General features: G+C 36.7%; 1 protein-coding gene across 6 annotated transcripts in view; it reads right to left on the bottom strand.

The window, feature by feature from the left end:
- Positions 1–270: 270 nt before the first annotated feature.
- Positions 271–25,918, bottom strand: part of dab2ipb (DAB2 interacting protein b) — a 120,054-nt gene continuing 94,406 nt past the window's right edge. For all 6 annotated transcript variants that reach the window (XM_089130265.1, XM_089130267.1, XM_089130268.1 and 3 more), the window contains 10 exons: positions 16,986–17,130; positions 14,576–14,720; positions 13,718–13,954; positions 13,270–13,471; positions 10,975–11,153; positions 9,029–9,914; positions 6,789–6,911; positions 4,983–5,185; positions 4,371–4,458; positions 271–2,729 (listed from right to left, as the gene is read on the bottom strand). In XM_089130265.1, the coding sequence (XP_088986391.1) occupies positions 2,562–2,729; positions 4,371–4,458; positions 4,983–5,185; positions 6,789–6,911; positions 9,029–9,914; positions 10,975–11,153; positions 13,270–13,471; positions 13,718–13,954; positions 14,576–14,720; positions 16,986–17,130 (2,376 nt within the window). In that variant the 3' untranslated portion in view covers positions 271–2,561. The remainder of the gene's footprint in view (positions 2,730–4,370; positions 4,459–4,982; positions 5,186–6,788; positions 6,912–9,028; positions 9,915–10,974; positions 11,154–13,269; positions 13,472–13,717; positions 13,955–14,575; positions 14,721–16,985; positions 17,131–25,918) is intronic.

Genomic DNA, 25,918 nt, shown 5'->3' with positions numbered 1-25,918 from the left:
AAACATTGGATTTCAAACAATATACAGTATGGTTTCATTATATTTCTTCAGTTGTTCTCAGTATATACACACACATACACCCTTTCCAAAGTGTGGGATTGGTAAGATTTTTTAAATGCGATACATTTTGACAAACCAATAGTTGGCTGATGTAACGTTATACTTTGGGTTCAGAAAAAAAAAAGTCAGTAGGAAACAAACCACATTTTATGATTGTGGCATTATGCTTGTCAAGTGAATGATTAAGTAATGAAGACAACAAAGCAGGGATATGAAATAACTAAATAAAACTTTAATTATTCTAGTTGCAAATGTACATAAATTGCACAGCCACAATTGTATAGTTCTTAACATGGACACATTTCTCTGTACATTATTATTCTTGTCATTGTTCTAAAACAAGGCAAGGGTCCAGCCAATACTTTACTTTAAACATACTTACAAAAAATCTTTTCTACAAGGATTATAAAACATACAACATATTTTAGGTACTCATTTATAGATTTTATATATTTTCTCTTTTATATCATTTATTTCACATAGCTACTATTTCACATTGACTGCTTGAAAAAAAAAAGGATGCGCAAATAGTTTTACTTGCAAAACTTTCCTAAACTTTGAGAACTGACCTGAAGCCAGATAAAGACACATCTGATGAAAAGAACTGAGACGACAGCAAAAAACTTTTATTTAATATTTTTCTAAAGAACTATTTTTTGACTCCCTAGTAGCTTCCCATGTGGATGAAAATAGACACAATGACTCTGCAAAAAAATCCAACCTCATTAAAAGCAGAGCATGAACAAACTGAGAAGTTGACAGCCGAGTCTATGAGAAAAATAAATATTGGTTCTCTTTTGTGCAACAACACGAGCCCCTAGCCGAGTTTAAAAGTTGATCAAATGCATTTTAAATGACCCTAGACACCGATCTGCCTTATTTAGACAGTGCTGAAGCATTCAGTACATGCAAAACTACTTTACCAGGGCATCAAAAGAACATTTGACAGGTTGAGGTATCTAACACAGTCCAATTGTTAGTCTCATGGCATTACACTGGATTTAGCGTTCGGCTACAGTGCTACGAATGATAATGCTACAAATAAAACTAATGACAAATCAGAGCCTCCCTGGATTAATAATAACAAGGAGCACCTTGAGTTTGCTACATGTTCATGGAGTGAAGTAAACCCAAGTGGACACGACAAAGGGGAAAAGTGCATAGTCTTCAACGCATTTGAGAAGCTGGGGCGGCAGATCTGGTTTGTGCTTGTTAGATTGTTGCCTCTCAATCTGATCTCACATTTCAGACATGTAACACGGCCATTCACACTAGAGTAACCATGAACGTTGCTTTATATATATATATATATATATGTAATTTTAACTTATTCACATATTACTCCATTAGAGCTCATATCCAGAGACATTTTCCCTTAAAAATAGCATCTCTATCTTACATGTCCCATAATATGTTTCTGTATATTTTTGCAACAAAATCTAGACGCGTCTTGTGTCTAACTTCCTCAAAGACCAACAAGTTAAAGGAACACAGCAGCTCCATGCTGCACCTCAGTGCCGAACATGATAAATGCAGAAGAGTTCTCGCATACAATATTAAATACAAAAATATACAAACTCTAAATGAGCCAAATGAAAGTGTGCAGCAATTTGGACCGATGAGGCAACACATAAAAGTAAACACACATGAACCAAAGATTTAAAAAGGCTTAAAAAAAACAATGAAGAAAAAATGCAAAACTCTTCCAAACATTGTAGGAAGAAAACACAAGATTAAACAAGGCAGTTTTCAAAAACTTCAAATTAAAATTGGTCTACTGTAGTGTCCAAAACATTCGCTCTGCTCCGTCCGAGCAGTTTGTGCTGATTCAAAATATTGGCATATCTAAAATTGGACCAAAATTGACACTTGTAATGTTTGTTACAAACATTTTTGTCAAGATTAAAAATCAGAAAACGTGTTAATGGAGAAATGTAAAATATATACTTTTTAAAATCTATGCACATTATAATCTATTATAATGTTCATCTGAACTGTACAAAATAAAAATAAAAAAACATATTTCAGATGCAACATTTTAAGGCTTCTCATGATGGAGAGACAAAGTGCACTATGTAGGGAGAAACAGAAAGTGATCTAATATGGAGGAGAGCGCTAAATTCTCCACAGTTTCAGTCATGTCTTATTAAAGTAGAGACTACTAGAAATAAATGGGACAAAATCTAGTTTCTTTTTTTAAAGGCTGTATGAAAACACCATTTTTTAAAGCTGTAATATGACTTTTTTTTTAATATCTGTATAATGTCACCAAGTCAGCTGTATTGTTTTTTCTTTTATATTTTACAGTTAGCTATAGTGAAACACGAATGAAAGTCTAGTGGTGTGTCCTAACATGAAGTACTTGAACAGTAGTCTCACCGGTGGATGTTTACAGTGGATCTTTCTCCACATTTCCAAACAATGGCTTTGCCAAGCGTTTCTCTCAGTGTTCACTTACAGAATCTCTGCACACCTGCTCATGTCCTCTGCCTTCATTGTGTTCAGCAATTGGAGCTGTTGCGAAACTCCCCGTTTTCTGTGATCTGCAGTTTGGTGGGGTTGGTGGGAGAGATGCCGTTCCTCGTCTGCATGCTGTAGCGCTCTTTCAGCTGGGACAGGGCGCTCATTAGCCTCGCGTTAGCCGCGTCCAGAGATGCTATCCGTTTCTCCTGCAGAGAGTGAAATTCGTAAATCCTATGAAAATACCAACACCAGCAATTTCAGCAGGTACAAAGTAATTGTTTGGATGGTAACAAGTAGAGAGTGGGAGAAAATAAACGTGCCCTGGTGAACAATTTCAGGGACTCTTTGGATATCGGCTTTTAGGTTCTCATATTAAGTTCAGCTCTGCTGCCGATGTAAGTGAGTGTATAGGCCTAATTATGCATTTATTTACTGAATGTGAGTATGCATAAGATATTAAGTTTAGTCAATCTCAAGCCAAACAAAGCCTGAACACTCGATGTGAATAGCTGAGAAACCATGTTCACCCATGTCGTCCAATAACAGCTGTATGTTGATCATTTTGTTCAAAGAAAACAGGTTTTGAGCCTCTAATTTTTGCAAAAAGGGATTGATGATTTGTTTTACTCAGCAAAACTGATTGTAAATCAGTGATAAAAATGTGTTGGAGGATAATCGCAAATAACATCACGACTGTGACGATCTGGCGCATGTCTGTGACCAAATCACAGCTGTGATGTTATTTGTGGTGACACTCACACTCAAGTGTTTAATTGCTTGTTTCTCTCCTAACACATGTACATAAAAAGAGAAGAAACAAACCAGCTGGTTTCCTTGGAAAACATACATAAAATGCATATGCATATTTCCGTGAATTGTAGTATTAGGAAGTCTATTATTTCTATACATGAAATTTTATAATATTATTATAAATGAATATTATTTTAGTCGGACTTCCACAGCCCTTACTGTGGGACAGTAAATATTAACATGAATGATGATGATTATTAATGATGCACCTTCTGTCAGCAACACTTACTGTACATTTCGTTAAACAAAAGCATTTGTTTCTTTAGTGAAAAAGTTAAAAATACGTGTAGTTTCCCTTCCCATAGGTTTTTATTGAACGACAGGGTGTGTGAGATCGTGAAATTGAATTGCCAAATATGCACTACTGTTCAAATGTTTGGGGTTAAAAAGATTTTGATTGAAAGAATTGAATACTTTCATTCAGCAGGGATGCATTAAATTGAGCAAAAGAAAAGAATATTGACAAAATGATATCACAGTTTCTACAAATTTTAAGCAGCATATCTGTTTTTAACAATGATAATAATACAAAACATTTCTTGAGCAGCAAATCAGCATATCAGAATGATTTTTGAAGGATCGTGTGACACCGGAATGCCATCACAGGAATACATTACATTTAAAAGTCGAAAACAGTTGTTTTAAATTGTAATAATATTACAATACAGAATTTTAACTAAATAAATGCAGCCTTGGTGAGCATTAGAAACTTTTTTCAAAAACATTAAAAGATATTACAGACCCTGGTCTAATTTAATAATTCTGCCTTTTTATATATCTTTCATACAAGGATAGTGAAAAAGAAAGAGGAAACTACTCACCGCTAATTATGTATTTCTTGGTTCATTAACATGCTTTATTCAACTAATTATTCTAAATTAGTAATTTTACTGGTATTGTGTCAACTACTGAAATGTTGGTGTGATGACAACCCAAAATGTGATTTATTGAAAGGTTAACATAAAATACTACATAAAAAAATGTAATCATTTAGAAAATAGTTTGGGAGCAAGATTTTAAGTCTGGTATAGACATACCTGCGCATCAATGATCTTCTGTTTGGAGTCAACCACTGCCTGCATATCAGAATGATCCTTCTTCAGCTCTTCTTCCACAGACATCAACCTGCATCAACACAAAACAAACATCTACTGAGTGTCCAGCTTCATATACTGTATCCTCTCATTCTGTCTTTGATCTGGAGTTCAAAGCCACAACAAGCGGGTCCGTAACATCAGTCTTGGGGGAAAGCAGCTCGCGGTAAATTCTGCCTTGAGGAAAGCTGAAAGTCTCTAAAAGCTCTCTGTCTTCTCAGATCGCCACTAATACGCTATCAGCTGAAAGCAAAATGACACTCGGCATCAGAGGCGTGTAGTGGACTTCTGAAAGGTAAAGTGCCCTCTCTGGGCTTGTTCAAAGTAAATTCATGCTCTAACTCAGTCAGTTAAGTTTCCTTTTATTCGACTCAATGACTATATGAAAAAGGGGATTTGTGTTCATCCATTTCCACCAGTTTTACCCATTCAGGCCAATTATGTGTAATGGTTGTGAACTTGATATTGACAGTGTAACCAGCCAATCAGAGTTCTCTGGAAGTTTTTGCCTGCCTTTCTTCTGGTTTAGTCTCTTTTCATAATACAAACCCCAACCTGCTTATGATGCCCTTCATCTGCAGATCTTTGTCTTCCTGTTGCCGTCTCAATCTCTCCTCCGACTCGTCCAGCCGGGCCTGATACTCCAGCAGCATCTTCTGCGCCTGTTCCTCCTGTCCCTTCAGCCGGGCCTCGTATTCCTCCAGCCTCTGCACCGACACACGCAGCCGCTCCTGCAGCACACTGATCTCTGCCTGATACTGCAAGAGATGGATCTTTATGTCTTTCATGTTGAGCCTCATTATAAGCTGCAGACTGCACTAAATGAGTCACACAAAGAAAAAAAATCCCTGTACCCTATATGTGGGGTGCCTTTTGTACACTATTGTAACATTAGTTATTGCATGAAGTGTCATAATCATACATTTTTTACAACACGTTAATTAATAAATATCCTTTTATTCATTGTTAATTCATAATACATTAACTAATGTTAATTTATACAACTTGCAATGTTCAATAATGTATTAATAAATGTAGAAATTAACATTACCTTCCATGCAGATTAATAAATGCTGTAAAAGTCTGCAACATGCTAATGACAAACTCTGTTGGAATCAATTCTTGGTTTAGTCTGAGGTTACTAAATGTGTTATTGTTAACTAAAACAATTACAAATCGTTTTCAGCAACTGCAATAAAGCTGAAAAAATACATAGATATTAGATGAGAAATAAACTTAGAATATTAGAAATGCTGCCTTTCAACTTACTAAAACAAAATTTACTTAAGTACAAAAATGACCAAAACTACAACTGAAATAAAAATAAATTAAACCTGAATATGAATATTTAAAAACAACCAAACGAAACAAAATGATAAAAGCACAGCGATATTAAAATATCTATTGTGAATATTTTAACATTATATATATTTTAATATTGTTGTGAAAATATCTAAATAAAAGCTCATTACAATATATGAAGAGTGCAGATGCAAAAGCCTCTAAGTGCCATTTGAAATGTTCTTCTAGAATGATCATTTTTATCAAGCTTGTATATTTAAGTTCAGTGATTTCACTTAAATGGCAATGATAATTACCTATTAATTGTTATTTAAGTGAAATTACTGAACTTAAATATACAAGTTTGATAAAAATCATCATTAAAGAAGAAAATTTCAAATGGCATTTAGAGGCTTTTGCATCTGAACTCTTCATATATTCTCATTACAATATATACTCTTATATATATATATACTATAAGAGTATATATATATATACACTCTTAACGAGACATAATAGCCTGCTTCCTTTTTTGCAGACCTCCTTATCCATCTGTCCATCTCGTCCATTTCTTGCATCCTGTGACTGTTGTGGAACATAGGCAGTCACTCTGCTATTTTCATTTTATATAAAAAGGCCATTATGTCTCTTTCTCACTCTCTCACATACACAAGTCTGGGAGCACTCATAGACATTAATTCAAAGAACTGTGAAATTTCTGCACCACACCACTAGTGGCACCAAATGGAGCTGCAATCAATCCTACAACCTCTTCCCTATCTGCCATTGTTGAAAAAGAGCAATGTTGAATGTATCACAAGCTCTTGAGGAGGTCAACCTACAGATTTACAGGTTTACTTAGTTTCTGCTTATTAAACTGGAATTTTACCATAAAAAACTACACATTTCACCCTTAACTGTGCATTTAGAAACACCTAACTCAAGTCGGATCACTGACACTGAGAGAATCCTCGTGTCTGAGTAAAATTACTGCAGGATGATGATTCATTTCCTATCCAGAGTGTGTTTGCATGAGTTGAAATCTCATCTCTGCTGCTGCGTGTGTGGGTGGTCAGTTACCTTTTCAGCTTGTGTGTGCTCATCTCTGCAAAGCTCCGTCTCAGACTCCTGCTCTATATATGGCACATTCATCAACCAGGCAGCAGTACGGTCCAATGCACTAGGGTTCACTGGGGACGGGGCCTATAGGACACACACACAAACGCATGAATAAACTGAACATGAAACATACACACTCACACAAAGAAGTCATGCCAGGGGCATCGCATTTCCAACAGACTACATAGACAAGCAGACATGATGACACTTAACATGATGTGAGGCTGAATAGAAAGAACATGTATGAAATATGAGCACGATTAGCCATAATAACGTGCTGAGTTTGAATACAAAATGAGAGGTCATTTTAGTGGCTATATTTCATAAACTAAGTTCATACTAACTGTTTACGATGACATCACACAATTTCAATTATAGTCCTCAACTATATCATCGTTCTGAATTCGATCTGGATGCACAGTAGTCTTTGACAAAAATGTTTCTCAGCTTTTTGCTCAAAATGTTACTTCTTAATGAAACTTACCCACATTTAAGAGTTGATTAAAAAGGAACGCATCAAGCTAGAATTATTTATATTTTTTAAAGTCTGTTCACTCTTTTAATATATTGCAAATCCAGATATTTATACAACAAAATATTCTGGGAGCCATGAAACTTTTCTAAAAAATTATCAAAAATGCTGGCAACTTTAAAAAAAAAAAATGCTGGCGGGAAAATATTAAACATATTATTTTTATTCAAAATGTCAAGATTTCTCTTTGACAAGTCCCATAGTGCCTATATGTCTATGGGACTGTATGTCATTATTAATTTAAAGGGCTAATAATGTGACAATAAAGATGTTCAGCGAAATTTCTATTTTTCGATAACCCATTTCACTCAAATGTACGTTTCAAGGGGCTCAAGGAGTGGTAATAAACAATGGCAGAGTTTACCTGAGTCAAGACACCATCAACATGGCAGCTCATTTTCAATGTCATTAGCTTTCAAACTGGCTTTTTTTCTAATTTTGTCGATGAGGTAATAAAAATAATAGTTCTAATAGTTCAGTCTTATGGAAGATGTGAATCCTTCTGCCAAGGTATAATGTAACAGATTCTATAATCAACCACGGTATTCAAGTCCACAGATGTCACTTTCACAGTCAGAGAAAGTGCCTGGAGGTGCTTTGCGATGTAATAAAAGTGTGCGCATGTAGTTTCCATAGACACGCTTCCATCAATCACTTCAGGCAATCGATCAATTCTCAAGAGAGAGAAAAATGCATTGTGGATTTGGGAAATACCCTTCCTGTCCACTTCACTGTCAAACTGTTGAGAAAAATGACTGCCTGTGGCAACAGTGAATTTTGAAAGGCTGATGATTGGTAGCAAGCTATGTCCTTTGATTATTATTAGAATCAATAACTCAGACCTGCTGCAAAGATATACTATACTACTAGGTTAAGTTTAGATTCAGATATATAATAAATGATCCAGATCACAGACAGATTTAAAAGTCTACATGAAACAGAAATTGTGGTCGTCTTTTCTTTCCAAGCAACTTGGATTCAAGCCTCTACTCATTTCAACTGAGGATACCATCTCAACAACCATTTAAAAGCACTGTTTATTCACACCACACATTTAAGCTAAGCATTTAAAATCTCACTGTATACACAGCAGTCTATTTTGATGATTTCTAAAGGATGAATCACTCTCTCTGGCCATCTGAGATTTTGCTATGGACATAAAGGTTAGGTTCATGATTTTTTGGTTCGTTTACACAGTGAGTGTATATTAGCACAATTTGTTGTTTGCTTTTGGCATCTGATAGAGCGTTCGGACCTGGAAACGCTGAAGTCAGCCTTAACTAGCGGATCGCAAAGTATATTTGATTTTGTCCTGGGCTGACTGGATAGTTGTTGTTTATTAATTTTTGCTGTCAGGTTGCTGGAGTGGAGGGATTATTGCCCAGCACTCGTGCCAGTGTAAACGTCATCAGGGAAAAGATGTTGTTGTGAGGGAGAGGGAATCTTAATGTTTTTGATTAAAGATATTGAATAAAAAAATAATCATGAGCTGCACGACTAAATCATTTATAATAAGCATGGCAATATTCCATAAAAAATAAGATCTGTCAAATTTCATGGTGACTTTAAATGTTACAAAAAAACATACGGAGAAATGTGTAAACATTAGCATAGTGTCTATTTTTAATTCCACATACACAACTTTATATGCTAGCAAACATGTACGCACTTGTTTATGTGGTCCACGATGCTTCGCTTCCGGACTGTCCCCTTTGGAGGAGGAGCTCTGCTGTCGAAGTCTTGCGCCACTTCCAGGCCAATCTGGTGAAGCTGACATCAAAGTGTTATTAGAAGGCCGTGGGTAGGGGGTGGAGTTCAATAGGTTGGGTGGAGTTCGTCCTCTGGGTGCAGTCTGTGTGGGTGGAGGCGGCTGGTCAATACGCCGCTGGGGACCGGAGCTGCTCTGTCGTGGAACCATAGGCTGGTTTCCGTGCTGCGCGTCAGTTAGCGATAGTTGTCGTCTTGAGAAATCTCCCGAACGTCTCACAAACTCCTCCCCCACTGAAGCCCCCTGGGTAAGAAAGGTGTGCTTGGTTCCTCCAAGACCCTCTTCGTTGTTACTATGGGAACTGACGGAGCTATGACACTCCGACCCAGAATCCCCACTCGCATTCCCTCTAGCTGACACAGGCAACCCTGCTGCCATCTGGTACACCGGATTCTGAAAGGACAGTGGGGCCAAGAGCTGTGTAGGCCTGCCTGGGGCCCCTTCTGCTCCTGGGGTAGTGGGAGTCTGTCCTGGCCTGTGAAGAGTAGGGGCTCCGGCAATGTTGCCTTGGGGAGTCCGTGCATTCCAGGGAACCATGGTACCCTCACCTAAACCTTCTGAAGTTATCCCTACCGGGATGGCGATGGGTTCTAACGCCCTGGCCGCTTCCTGGAGGTCTACCATGGACAGGCTCTTGCCACCGTTGGCCAGGCCCAGCTCGGGTTCATTGGACTCAGAGTAACTAGAGCTGCGGGCAGGGGAGCCCTGGAGGCCGGAAGAGCGTGTGACGAAGAAGAGGTCTTTGTTTTCAGGAGTGGGGGAAGGGAGGCGAGTGAAGTCCGCCGGGCTAGTAAAGCGAAGAGATGGAGATATGGACCAGAAAGGGAAAAATGAATAATTAAGCATGCACAGTATAGGACAGAGAAACGGTACATAAACAGCAATCAATTTAAAGAAGACAATCTTAGTATGCTACCTTGTTGTCTCCCAAAGGCAGCATCCTCGTTGTTCTTATTCAGAAACTTTGTTCATATTCCTATTCTTATTCATTGACATAATTTGCAAACGTCATAGAGCTTACAGTAATGCATTCTGAGATTGTATCTGCAAAGGATGCATGTGCTGCTGTCCAAGATAGTATCTTAGAAGGCAGCATAATCTTGCTGCCAACCTTTTGGAACAGCATCACAATCTCGAGCAATCATTAGACTCTCCTAATATAGTAGCAAGTGTTTGAGAAACAGAAACTGTAATTCTTTTTCAAACACTTATAAATGCCATATTAGACAGCACTAAAAAGGTATAAAACATCAGAGAGAATGCAAGGTTATTATGCGTCCCTTTCTGTCTCTACTTCCACCCAGACTGTTTATTGTCTGGATATCTGCAAAAAATGCTAATTTATTTCATCATACTCTCCGACCAGACATCAACCAACAAGCTCCACTCTATGATTTCTCCTCACAGCCTCCATCTCTTTTGATCCCCCAACATATTTATCTTCCCTTTCTCTGAATGTGAGTGTGTGTGCGTTTGTGTGTGAAATACAATTACAGGCCTCTCATTCTCTCTGGCTCTCATAAATGTCGGTTGGGAATTAGCAGCGAGCTAGACAGATAAAGATGAGCCGCTCTCTTTAGAAGAGCAGTCTGCTGGATAAAGTGAGGGCACACTCTTAAGATCAGGAATGAGGACGGTCTTAATGGCTGAAAGCGACAGATAACGACGAGTTCAAAATTGCAGTGTCATTGCCTGATATAACACTGAGCTTGAAGATGATTGGTTGATTTGTCAGAACACCTATCCATCATGACATCTACAGCCATCTTTTTATTTTTTTCCACAGCCATCTACAATTACGTAAACACTTGATTCTGATTGCTTACAGGCTGTTTAATTCTGCTTACCCTGGTAGGTCACTGTCGATGGACATCTTTTGTAATCCAGTGGAGATGCTGCATCCAGGGGCTGGAGGGGAGGGCACACGATCAGAGGGAACATTCATCTGTGTGTTCGGTGGGTTTGTTAACGCTCCATGTACGTCCCGCAATATTCTAGGTAATGGTCCAAGCTTGGAGGCAGCACTCTAAGGACATGGATGAAAGATCCCATTGAAAATTAACAAATACCCCAAAGATCTCTTATATCTGTGCAGGACTCTCTATGGGCTCTATGCACGGCGGTATTTCCGGTGAAGGATTAAGGATGCCCGATAACTTCCGCCGATCGTAGAGTCCAATGCAATACCGAGAATTTATATTGAATTTTATACTCCATGGTTATAATAAAGAAACGTTAGTCACAAAAACAGATAAAACAGACACACCTCCTTGTGTTTATGCTTCTTTTTAAAATTATATTAAATAAACATAACTATATATAAAATTACATCTAAACGTATGTACGTTTCGTTTCAAAGACGGAAGGACAGTAAATTTTGAAGACTGCCATAATCCTGTTTTCCTCGGTTCTCCTCTGTTTAAACCTCCACAACCGGAAATGGACGAGCATCCTTGCGTCAAATGCGGAACTTATGCGTGCATATAGTCCATCAGCCTTGAGAAAGTAAGTAGAAGATAACAGAACATCAATGACTGCATTGAAATGAGTTCCTGGAGCTGAATTGGTAGAGCATGGCACTAACAATGGCAAGGTCACAGGTTTGATTCCTAGGGAACACAGTTAATCACAAAATGTACATAATAGCTTGAATTCATTTAAAGTTGCTTTGGATAAAAAATAAATAAATCATGTAATGATTTAAATGTAAATGGTGCATCCAGTGTTGGTGCTGCACTGGCATACAGACACAGGTGAGCAGCATGTAGATGTGTCTTTGCTCAAACACATTTTGCAAGACTGGAAGTTTTCTCTAAGAGTGGAAAATCTGGGCAAATACAAAAACTAGTTTATAATTAGCATTTGAGGAGGAGGAGGATTAGAAGATAATTTCGTTTAAAAATATGTAGAAATTAAGATATAAAGAAATAAATATGTGGTGAACACATCTTTTGAGGTCTGAACATTAAAAGCAACAAAACGAAGGATTTTAAAGCCTGACTGTTACAGCCTGAAGGCAATTGCTCACACCAGTCCACCTACTCAAAGAACACCAAAAATAAAGAAAAAAATATTTTCTTAATCAGTATTTTAACCTGTTTCCCAGGAGAAAAATAAATTAAAAATACTACATTTTTAAGAGGATGTAATATATTCTTATAATATATATTAAAAGAACAAAGAAAAGAGAAATGTCCTCTTTTCAGGATATAGTATTTTTAAAGATAATGTTGTACAAAATCAAAATAAGTTTTACAGATCTTTATTGGGAAGGGATTAAACAATGTTTTTAATGCTTTTTCAATGATTGTCAATGCACCAGTGGAACAGTTCTTGTGACACAAACCGTTTGCAGGCAGCAGACAATTAATGCCACAGTTCCAATAACTAAAGAGAGCTTTCTACTGACTCTGAAAAACAACAGGAGAAAGATTCACAGGGTCCCAGATCACCTCCGTGAACCAGCCGTAGACCTGCTGCAGGATACATGAGGACTGCAGATGTGAACAGAGCAATAAACTGCAATGTTCATAATGTAAGAACCCTTAGACAGTGCTAAAAGGGGACAGGAAGGTTGATCGTTCTTGTACTTGTATTGCCAAACCACATGTCCTCACCAGAAAATGTTCAACAACTTGCAAGTGCCATTGGTGGAAGAGTGGAATAACATCTCACAGCAAGAACCGACAAATCTGCTGCAGTCCATGAGGATGAGATGAACTGGATACCTTAAAGAAGCTGGTGTCACACCATATAGTGACTGATACTTTTGTTGATGGACTCATTATTTTTAGTTTGTCCAATGTTCAGTTTGCTCACTTGTTAAATTGTTTTACGTACATACAAATATGTACAGCTAAATCAGCAGCTAAAAAGTATTTATATAAGATTTAAACATAAATTTACTTTAGAAAAATGGCGTGAGATATGTTTTTGCCCATGCCATAAATGAATGATACAATCTGTTTTGTTGTTTTCTTTAACACATTTTCACTGTGAAACAAGACTGATTTAAAAAAAAAAAAAAAAAAAAATCTGTGTTTTTGAATGTCTGAAGTGAAGGAGCACAACACACTCGAACTGAAAATCTTGACAATACAAAAATAATCAAATGGAGCTGACTTAAGGGTGAAAAGACTAACCTGATCCATTTGGGACACCACCTCAGCTAGCAGCGAGTGCAGGGTGGAGAGCTCACGGCCCAGGTCAATATACCCCTCGAAGCCTGCTGTATTTGAGATGGTCTCTGGGTTGGAGATCTCCAGCAGGAAGCGCTGCATGTTGGTCCACTCCTGTTCTAAGAACTGATTCATGAAGGACATGTACTCCTCCTTGTTACCAAACCTAACAGAAAGTGAGAACAAGAATGACTTGATGCATTTACGTATTAACTCAATGCTAATGACCCCACAATCATAATTACATCTATTAACTGAATTTCATTCATGAATAGTGTTTTGCTCAGAAAAACATGAAAAAGCTATCACAGTCTCATGCCTCAGCTCCATCATGAAACCTTAAAAAACTATCTCCCTAGCCAATCACACACACACACACACACACTCACAATGGAGTAAATAAAATCCTTACTTGGTGAAGTTTGCAAGGTTCTGTGTAACCTTGGCGATAAGAGTGAGTGTGCGTGCAGTGCGGTCGTCTGGGTACTCCTGCGTCAAGTTGAAGAGAGAAGGCGACATGATGGCCGGACAGAGAAAACGCAAAAACAATGAGGCGCTGATAAGACGCTCGCTGATATCTGGTCGCCCTCTGTTACCACATTCCTGTCTCCACGATGCAAACACTTCTTTAAGTTCCCTTGGAAACACACTGTTGAGGAATTGAGAGTTGAACATGGAATTTAGATGGAAACAAAATTAACCTGACACAACTATAAACAGTTATTCTTACTGGCAAGCAATTTCACAAACTATTTATTATCCTTTTGCAAACAACTCCAGAGGGAAAAAAACTTTCTATAATTTTTTTTTTATATAAAACTATTATTCTTTATATGTTGAAATACAGAGTATTAGATCTCAGTGACTGAAACTGTACTTCAGTTGATTGTTGAATCAACTCTAAAAGTGTTGTATTGAGTATCACTTCTGTTATTTTTATATTGCAAAAGAATTGTATTATACAACATACTTACAAACCAATTACTTGAATCACCATAATCAAAGGTTATCAGTGTATAACTGGATGTTATTGTATTGGTACTTTAATAATAATAATTACTCTTAATTCTCATACTTCATTTTATACCTCTATACTCCTATCATATACTGTCTCTTCAGTTTCTTTCTTTTTTCTTTTTTTAACTTTAGGAGAAACACCTGAGACCAAGTTGATACTTAACAGAAACATAGAAAAAAAGCGACATCTGAGCAATAAAATCCATCACTGGTTCAGACCAACAGCCAGCTGTGAAGGACATACTGTAGTTACCGGTAAGACTCAATGATCTTGCAGAAGGCCAGCTCACAGCACATCCTGAGGTTGCTCTGATGTTCGAGTAGATCACTAGATGAACATTTGGAAGGGTCCACCTCACAGTTCTCATCAGACTCATACAGAGCCTTTATAAACTCCCCTAAAGTGGATGAAAGAGAGAAAAAAAAAACATTTAAGACAAAGGTTTTTTTTTTAATAAATGTCATGTCTAGTAGTATTTTTCAGGAAATCAATAAAGAACGCTGTCATATATTGATTTGTTTTGACATGATTTTGTATTTGGCAAAAGAATCCTAAAAAATGTCAACAAATACAGAATCTGCTGTACAAACCACATCATCTTTCATACAAACAAACAAAAACTCTCTCAATTATTAGCAGGAATGAACATCAGCACACCTGAGCTTATACTGTAGCTATTCGAACCCCTTTCCGCCATGACGCAACTAGTGAAAGTTCTCAAGTTATCTGACTCAGAAGTAATGAGAAAACCCATCCTGGGAATATACAACAACCTTTTTGTCGATCCCAAACAAACAGCAAAGCCAGATCCTACTCCACAGAGACTCAGAGCAGGTACTGGTCGATTTTTCCCTCTCTGTTCCGTTGCGCATGAAAGCATCAGGGAAAAATCAAACTAGTGTAGCACAAACCATGTGGACGTCCAACTGACCCAGAATGGAAGATGACTCCTCATTCTTCATCTTCCTTTTAGAGACTAACCAGATGCGACTAACCCAAAATATTGTGTCACTTATAAGTCACTTTTGATCAATTCAATGCATCCTTGCTGAATAAAAGTATTTATTTCCTAAAATAAAAATGACCCCAAAACTTCTGAAAAGTAGTTTATAACTTGCAATGGGAACATATTATTATTGCAATGGGAACAGAGTTTTGTTGGCAATGGACATACAGCAGTGGATGCAGCAGGTGGATACAGACTTCCCAGTATTGTCACACTACAAAGCAGTACAAAACACATAGTTATGGTCGGTAAACCCCAAATTGATAGAAAGGTCAGAGGAAAACTCATTCAAGGCCACAAATGACACTAATCGCACAAACGTTCAGTCTAATTAAATAACCTGCAGGTAAAATCCCATCATCAATATCTGCTGTCAAACAAGAGTCCTTCAATGCTAAAGCAAAAATAAAGCATGTCTTGAAAATCAACTGATTTACCATTATATGCAATACAATATGAACATCTTGTGCAATCTGAGCTTATATAAATGGCTTTTTAGTAATTGCCAATAAAGAGACTAAATGACAGAAACGTAATACCACAAATCCCTTAAGGAAGTTGAATTGCCGTCTAGCTCAGAGGGTTTGTGTAGAAATGTGGATGTGTGAATGTGTTCTAGCTATCAGTCTATTTTTGCAGTAATTCATTTAATGAATAAATTCCTTAGTTCGCCAAAGTAATCATGTGTTTGGAAGTGACAATGAACAATCAAGAAAACACGTAACGACTCATTTTTACAGCATTACTCACTTTCACAAGAACTAAACGTAATGGACCTTAGTTTTTACTTTGGGATTGGTGTTTTCAGTGTTATCTTGTCACTCAATTTGAAAATGAATTAGAACAATTGAACAACAAGACACTGAAAAAAACAACAACAATGAGCTAAAGTAATTTATTGCTCTATCTCTCGAGAACTAGAGTAGATGAAATGACCAAAAGGTCCATCCTTTGAGCATATATGCCATTTATGTAATCATTTGGTGTAGTCTGCTCTCTTTGGTGTCCTTCTCTGGCTCTGATGTCTGAGGGACTAAGTCAGTCTTTAGGAGTGAACCGTTTAATAATTCAGCAGCACTTCACAAGTCACATTTATCTAAGAAAAACAACTATACATTATTCAGCACCACCAAATGACTTCTTAATGCAAATCTAAAGAGAGATTCACTCTCTTTGGTGTATTCACTCACATTCACACGTACCCTTATTAGATCCCCCAAAGTCGATATTTATACACGTGTTAAATTTGCAGAGTGCATTTTTGTTTTGCAGATAAATTGCTAGTTCAGACATTTCAAAATTTTTATTCCTAAAATAAGGAGGTATTAATAAACACAGGCCTTATCGTAGGCCTACACAAAATGAGCTAACAGCAAAGAAGGTCGGATATGTGTGTGCATGTTTGTTTTTTTCACGGCCATTTAATCTTATCGAAAAAGGAATGCGGGGAACCACAAAGTATACTTTGGAAACATCTTTATGTTTCTAGTGTTTGTGCTGGACAGACAGTTTGAACTGATAAAATTTCCCCTAGTATGTAATTATATTATGTAATGTACTTATTTTGGTGGTCCTGTCACTTTGTTACTTGGAGGTGGTCATAACAAATGGTACAGATATGATATCAGAAAATAACACACACACACAAGCTCTTACCCAGCGCGTCTTGCAGATATTTCTGTCCGACCAGTTTGAGGTACTCCTCGATAGCTTTAGTGCCCAGAGTGTTTTCTCTAAAAATCAGGTGCTCATTCTCCCCGCATCGATCCACTTCCGACATCATCAGATCCGTCAGGAAGTCCTAAACAAAAACACACAATCACATCTGTGAGAAAATGTACTATTAGTAATAAAAAAATGGAGAGAATGCGTGTAAGAAAAGAAAAAGTAATGGAAAGGGAGATGCTAGTGCTAAAGTGAAAGCTGCTCCAATCAAAGCTATCTGTCAGGGAGTCTATCGAAACCAGCAAATGGGTGTTAGACAGATAAATCAGTATACTTGCTGTTGACATGTGATGCGCGTGCACACACACCAGAGCTCAGTGTCCTAAAAAAGATTTAGTGTGTGTCTCAAACTCTATTTACAGTGGTGAGTCATGTTTGGCTCAGTGTAGAAAAAAAATATACTGTATATCATCGTTTCATTCTCATTATAGAACATATCTCCCCATAATTCATGTAACAAAACGCTCTTCTCTTTCTCACTAAATGTATCCCACTCTAATCTTTCTCTTTAGCCACTTTCCTCAAATCCTATTTCGCTCAGTGGAGTTACCGAGTATGTTTTTTGTTCAATACTATTGAGTTGTTTTGGTCAACACAGCCTAATGCTGAGGAAAGAAGACACATTAATGGCCCGTGCCCAAAACAAAGCAAGAAATAAACTTAATCATTACAATTCCATTTTGGAGTTAAGTGTGCATGATTCAAAAAGAACATTTTGATTAAAACATTATTGTATATATAATACAATACAAGTGTTGTATACCAGCACGTCTTGTGTAATAATCTGTGTATTTCTTTTAAATAAAGGTTAACAGTGAACCCTGCGAAAATAAAGTGTCAAAAAGGGAACAACATAAAATGTCATTTGGGAGAAAATAAAATAGACTTGACAAGGCCTTACTTTATTATCTCTTCCTGTTTTAACCAAGGATGCGTTCCAAGATCAGAGGTCTGTAGAGGGATTAAAGACCAAGCCTGGCACATAAACGAGACCCTGTGACCCGACCCGACACTTACTTTAACACCAAACCAGAACCCAAAGTCCTTCATTATTTACATTGCATTACTCATTATTTTCTTCTTTATAAATTCAGATACAACAGCTCCCCCACTCAAAATTGATTTTAAATGAGTTATATTAAAAGTAAAAGTTTGGGGTCAGAATGATTTTCTAAAGAAATGAATACCTTTACTCAGAAAGGATGCATTAAATTGATCAAAAATGCTTTTATTTGTATTCATCTAAGAATAAAAAAACACCCACACAAATTATGCTTTTCATAAAAATATTAAACAGCAAAACGATTTCTGAAGGATCACTTATATTTTATGATTATTAAATGATTTTATTGCTGATTTCATGCTGAAAATTAAGCTCTGCCATCAAAGGAATACATTATGTTTTTAAAAATATTAAAATAGAAAGCAGTCATTGTAATAATTGTAATAATATTTCACAATATTTATCATGATTCCTGTCTTGTGTTCCACTTGTCTTGTGTGGACTTTTGTCATTTCCTGTCTTGTGCTAAGTTTTGTAGTCCTATGTAGTCTTCCCAAGATTTGTCTTGTTTCCTCATTAGCTGTAAAAAAAAAAAAAATTCACACCATTTTTCTTTTGTCAAATCAACTTAAATAATTTATTTAGTTGAGATAACATGTTATTTTGAGTTTCTGATGATTAAATTAATCTCCATCATTGTATTAACTCACTTTTTCCAGTTCAATCAACTTAAAATTTTAAGGCAACCAGGTTACAAAGTTGCAAACAGATTTTCTCAGTGTTGACATATTTCCAAGAGAAACAGAATACTAAATCAGGCAAAAAAGTGGGCATGGATTTTTTTTCAACTAGCACCTGATTGGATCTTGAAAAGTAGGTGTAACACTAATTCAAATTATAAAACTATTTTTTATTTGCTATTACTGCTACAACCTAAACCGTTATGATTGTAACCTGCGTGTAACTCACTAACCACGACCAAAAATGCACCCCTCGCCATCTCCTCCAATGCAGAAGGGAGGGGCATTTTCAGATTTTGATTAAAGAAAAAGCCAAAAAATGTTTTTGTGTGGATTGTCTTGCATGGATGAATTGTTCACCTCAAAACGATCAATTTAGGCATTCAAAGTATGGTCAATTTGGGACTTTAAGCTTGTTTGCCCCTGTGTATTTATAGCCCTTGTGTTTCACTTGTTACTTTGTCAGTTGTTGTACATGGTTGCTTCTAATTCGGTCCTTGTGATTTTATTTCTTTGTCTATGTGTTATTTCATTAAAGCCTTGCAAATTTACTGTATCCTCGCCTTTGCCTGCTTTCTCCAGCATGTTACAATATTATTATTATTTATTCATCTTTTTGTGTATTTTTAAGTAGCACAGCTCCATTCACGGTAAATATGGACACATTTTTGGCCACTAATGTTCAGAATTTCATAGTATTAGTTTTCCATATAATTACTGAGAGAATGTTTCATATCAAAGGAATCCAATGCAAATACTAGATAATAAGGTATTATGCAAGTCAAAACAAAAGCATTTGTTTGGGATACAGGAGAAAGGGTGTGTGGGTAGTGTGAATGTACAGTGACCTCAGAGCTTAAATATCCTTCATGAGTGCTGATGCAGGGAACAGTCACCATGGTAACTGGCCCGGACTATTTCCAGGTTTTGCATGATCATAGAAATCCTGACTGGCTCTGTCATCACGTGTCAGATTCCAACCTATGGCTGTCCACATCTTCTAACAACTTTTACCTTATCTTACAATTATAAGCTTTTTTTTTGTTCCAGGAGCACATATTATAAAACCTCGCATTGAGCCATTGAAACAAAAATGTGAGGTGCCATTTCACGAAGAAACAAAGGATGCTGTGATTGACAGCTAAATAATACCATTGTTATTTTTTAAAAGAAAATAATGCACAATGCTGTTTCATGGCGGGCAAGAAATATTTATGCTCGACAAATTTTAACCAACCGCAGGTTTTGCCAGAAAAGCACATTTTGGACGCTACATACAAACAATCCTCAGCATTCAAGCTTTTCCCACATTTTAATTCTTAACTGTACAATAATTGTCAAGTTATAAAAGGTACGATCAGCAGAGCCAGAAGAATATCCTCAGCACCATTAAGATTATAGCCACACAGATGGAGATCTCATGAGCCTTCAGACTCTCTACACGCACACACACAGGGAACTTTTTAGAAAAGGTCAAGAAAATTGTCCATTACTGTCAGAGTTAATAAGCTAGACTATAGCTCATCCTTAATCAGAACGAGACGAGAGAGAAACACAGGAAACGTTAGAGACAAGAGAAAGCGAGAGGAAGGCATTAAGCACAGTGAGACATAAATTCAAATCTAAAATGGAAAGGAAAACATAAACAAAAAAAAAATAAAGCAGGTGCGTAAAATTAGTTGCTGCACAGGAAAGCAAAGCCATTGCACAGGGGAACAGGCGAAAATTATAAAGAGAGGATGGAGGGATTAAAATGAAGAGATAAAATCCCTCAGGTCTCTCTGCATTCCCTGGAAGCAAAAACTCAACTCAAGAGATTTTGCTTACATTGTCTTGAACAAATGTCCCCCCACAAGGGTTGCACAACCTGACATCAACTGTGGGAGGCGGTCAGTGGTTCCCAGTTGGAGAGCGGCTTCATGAACATATTAAATAATGTCTTTATTTAAAATTTTAAAAAAAATCAGAAGGGTTCAAGGTTCAAGTTTAAAGTTAGAAAATATCTTTAACTCTAAATAAAGAATTTGGTGATAAATAAATGTAGTCTTTCAACAGCACCATAGTACTGAGCATCGAGTATTAATATTGAACTAAAAGAATGTGTTCAATAGCTTTTCCATTTTATCATAAACTACTGAACCGTTGGTATCATGACTTCCCCACCGCAGGAGTAAAAATTCACACACACACACAAAAAACTGTGCTAGCACAAAACAAAACAAGAGTCCTATTAAAGTCCATTTTTTTGTGCATGACAACCATGAACGTCCGTGTGTTTGTGTTAGCCAGGACAGCTGAATGTGACTCACTATCAAAGGCCTTTAAATAAAACTAAAGGTCACTGAGACTACAACACACAAACACACACAGCCTCATTAATCTAAAGACATAAGATGATGACTCATTCAGTTGTATAAAGATATTCTGGAGGGGAGGGGGGGGGGTATTCTAGAGGCTCCTTCGTTGCTTGGGTTTGGGGAATGGGCTGCAACTTTGAAAAGGTGAATGTTTACATGCTGGCAACTATAACCGACAGGTGCAATTTTAGCTTTAAAGATATTTTAGCTATATCGCCCGACGTAGAGTTGCAAAAGACCTAAAGAATTCCTACACCTTTTGATCAATGAACTTCCATAGATTTTCCATGACTTTTTCAAGAATCCATAAGAACTTAAAGTAATTAAAATGCTATTTAAAGTCAGTTAGAGCGATGGTCCACCAAATAAAAAATAAGAAAAAACTAAAATATATGAATGTAAAGTAAGTATATGCAAAGTTAAATTAATAAAGATGGTTGTACTTTTTTGAGGAACAAATTATTTTGTATGTACAATTGCACATATTCCTGCCGACTTCAAGAAATGATATGTTAGTGCTGGATAATTTGATCTATTTAACAGTAGAGCCCAACCATTAAAGGATTTTGAAGGCCGATACCGATACAAATATTTTTGGGTTTTAAAATCCGATATTCGATATATCGGCCGATACTTTTTTTTTTATTAAATATTGTTGGATTTCACACACGTGTAAAAGAAAAGCTAACTTTTCTGCACAAGATACGTTTGATACTTTTTCTCTATGTCTAAATTTTCACTCCTCGCAAGTATAATTTACATTTTACAATGCAGGGACTGTAACTAGAGATATGCTAGTTATAAATACAGTAATAATTACTTTATTTAGGCAGAAAAAGTTCATTGTGGTTTCCAAGCTCATTAATATTAACGTTAGCGGTCTTCCACTGATGATAGTGGCATTAGCTTGCTTTGTGGTTAGCTAGTCTATGATGAGCCATAATTTACCAATAGATAACATCATACTGCAAATTGTAAAACATACATTTTCAATATAAAAGGCCAAGGAGAGATGATTGAAGCTTGTTTCGTCCATTTTTATTTTATTTTTTAAATATTCATTTATCGGCCATCATAACTGCCGATACCGGTATTATGGAAAATACCTAATATCGTCCGGCCGATATATAATCGGTCTGGCTCTATTTAACAGCAAATGTGAAATGTCCAAAATGGGCTCACAAAGTGCATGAATACCATTTAATCCCACAATCCATTTAATCCATTCTCCCACACACAGGAGATGAGCACTAAACTTTATCAGGCACACAATAATTCAACATGACCTAATGACTTCAAACAAAAGGGATTGATCATTAAATGTCAAAGATGAATACTTTTCCTCCAATTTCATCATAACTTGTGTGTCATTCTCACATTTCTCTTTTGATCTAAAGGCAAGCTGTAAACTGAAACACTAGTTGTTATCTCGCTCCCTCTCCAGCTAAAAAAAAAAAGAGGTCAGAGAAGGTCAGATGCTATTTAGCAGACGAAAAGAGGGTCGGGAGAAAGCGAGAGAAAGCGTAAGCTGTAATATATGTGTGAGTGTGTGAGAGAAGTCAAATATCACAGAAGCGATGAATTCAGCTCTCAATCTACCCACACTCTATAACCTTGAGTTTTCTCTATTGCATGTGTGGAAATATGCGTATGATTTTGTTCGTCGCAGCTGTGCGCGCTCACGACCCTCAGTGAAATGTAGAAATGCTCTGCTAATGAAATGCTAGGCTGCGGGTAGCTTTATCCAGTGTGCTTTCTGAGATGAGGCTGATTGTTGTGCTGTGTATGACTAAAGTGGGTCAAACAGACAAGGAACACACATCAGTATGTCCTCAACATTTACCTTCTTATACTTGCTAAACAGTCTGCAGTCTTGCTAAACATCAATTTAAATAAAAATGTCTTTATTGTGTGTTATGTGTGGCATATATTTTATTAGGAATGTCACAATCATGACGTTCTGCCTCACAATTTCTTACTGTCAATGGAGAAACATAAATCTCACGGATTTCATTTAAAATATCTTCATTCGTGTTTCAAAGATAAAAGTGAGTCTTAAAGTTAGGTGAGCTATGGAACGACATGAGTAATTGATGACATGCTTTATTAACTTTTTGGGTGAAGTAACCCTTAAAGAATACAGTAGCATTATACAGTATACGGCCTCGGATTAAAAGACAACACTTTAATATAGATTTCATGGGCTCTGTAAACACAATTCACACATGGATCACTTCAGAGATAATCAGATGATTATGTAACAATGCTACAGGCCTATGTTTTGTATTGTGCAGTCAATATCTGCATATTGGGTCTCATGTATTACAGTCCATGTGATCATCTCTTGCCTATAATCACGTGTGTTACAACAGGGTGCAGACATGACATCACGATTACATCATATCACAAAAAGGATTAATACCTGGTCTAACCTCAAACTCTTGAGATGCATGAAAAGTGTGTGTGCATTGAGAGCCGGCTGAAGTGGATGTCACATCTACAGCGAAGCACGACTTCTGTAATAGCTGTCAGGGCAATGTGCTGCTTCAGACCAGAAATGACATCCTTTCAGAGCCAGCCTGCCTTAAAGTGCAGCCAAGCGAGATAGAGAGAGAGAGAATGGCAGAGCATGAGTCTGAGACAAGATAAGGAGATAGAGAGGTGATGGGTAGAGCGAGAGAGAGGCAGGATGGGGAGAAAACAAGAAAAAAGAAAGTGTGACGGATGAGGAGAGGAGAGATATGCGCGCAGAAGGAAGTTAATGATGGAAGATGCCGGCTGAGCTGTTGCTTTGCCACAATAACGGAGCATACGCCAAAATGCAACGAAGAACATAGTTCAAAATGCATACCTCTCTCTCTCTATCTCTCTCTCCCTCTATATATATATATATATATATATACACACACACACACACACTTTTTTTTTAAAAAATTGCAGATCCTGCAAAAGCAGCACAATTGTTCTCAACATTAATAAAACTACATTTTTCTTGAGCAACAAATTTGCAAATTTCTGAAGGATCATGACCGTGAAGATTGGAGCAATGGCTGCTGAAAATTCAGTTTTGCCATAAAAAAACATGAAAACTGTGTTTTAGATCAAACTAATTCAGCCTTAAGGTGAACATAGGACACAAAAAAAAAACTTCACCACTAAAACCTTTAAACAGAAAAAAACATTAACACTTAAATACGTGTATATATAAAATTAAACGGATAGTTAACTTAAAGAAAATTGTCATCATTTACTCACCCTCAAGTTGAATGAATTTCTTTCTTCTGAATGACCTTCAAACAGTTTTGAAACGACTTGAGAGGGTGAGTAAATGACGACAGAACTTAAATTTTTAAGTGAACTATTCCTTTAAATGGAAATTACATGTATAATATTCAATTTTAAGAACCTACATTTCTCCAGTAAGAAAAAAAAAATACATCCTAAATTTTGAATGTGGCAAAAAGCGATTTTTTCAAAGAGAAATATCTACCTGATGAAATATTTGAGAGCAAAGCACAGCTAGAACAAATGTAAGATTTTTTGTTTTTTTTACTTTCCCCCCATATTTTACCATGATTGTAGGAACCCTTAATTACCCTTTATTTAAACTTTATTGGTAGAGAAAAAAAGTAATGTACTGACCATACAAATCACACCCACACGGAACTCAAGCAATTGTATAAGTGAGTGTTATTGTGTCCTTTTGGACTTGATGTCTCTGAGGGATATTTCTTCTCCATATTTCACATCATCACGGGCACATTAGACTCAGGACCAGTCAGAAGAATACAGCTACCATATCCTACTTACTGATATGTGATCACTGCTACATTACCTAAACAAAATATGTGTATAATAGTGAGATTCCTTCATAAAATCATTCCCTGAGAAACTGTCACAGCAGGCTCTGTTTGGTAGCTCAACTAACTGTGTCCAGACAAGCGCTATTATCCACACAGACAAGTCTGCCTCATCTTCATTTGAACCTTATTTAGTCAAATTTTATTTTGGTCTGTCAACTTATTTGTCAGTCAGAGACAGAAAACAAGCCACTGATGTAGAACTAAGAACTCCCAAAATACATCCCATCTGCTTTAAACACTCACAACATGACGATTGAGTGATTTAATCAAACTGAGAACACACATTTAAGGCAGAGAGACATGATGTTAGAAAACTGAAGCGCTAAATCTAGTCTTCATTGCTCGAATGAAACGCTCATTAGGGCAAAACTGAGGTTGGGCGATATAGCTAAAATATCTTTAAAGCTACACTGTGTGATTTTTACTCCCATCTAGCCGTGAAAAGGTATATGATCATCCAGAGAAAATTAGTTTCTGTTCCTCTCATTTCCGGTTTCATTTTAACTCCTACGGTGGCCAATGTAGTCCAAGATTAACATGGCTTCCAGTTCGACCTCGTCCAAGAGTGTTAACTCAAACGTAAGCGCGAAAGGCGAAGCTTGAATTAACGGGTATGTCCCTCTTTGGCTAATGAACTTTCAAGATGGAGGGGTGACCGGCATTAGAACCCCTTACCCGTATGTATTTTCAATGGCAAATTATACACTCACGAGAATACTTTATTACTTTAGAACGAAGTAAATGTACATTAATGAGCACATACATTTTTGAAAGAACTAAGTGTTTTTAGCTAAGAATAAACTAAAAGAGTCACACAGTGTAGCTTTAAGCATATTAATAGCATTTTATTATTATTATTATTGTGACCAACTATTATTGTGACCAAACAGCTATTTATATT

The sequence above is a fragment of the Pimephales promelas genome, chromosome 4, assembly GCF_988280905.1.
Source record: "Pimephales promelas chromosome 4, fPimPro1.hap1.1, whole genome shotgun sequence".
NCBI lineage: Eukaryota > Metazoa > Chordata > Actinopteri > Cypriniformes > Leuciscidae > Pimephales > Pimephales promelas.
Note: the sequence above shows the minus strand (reverse complement) of the source record. Positions and strands in the feature narration are given on the sequence as shown.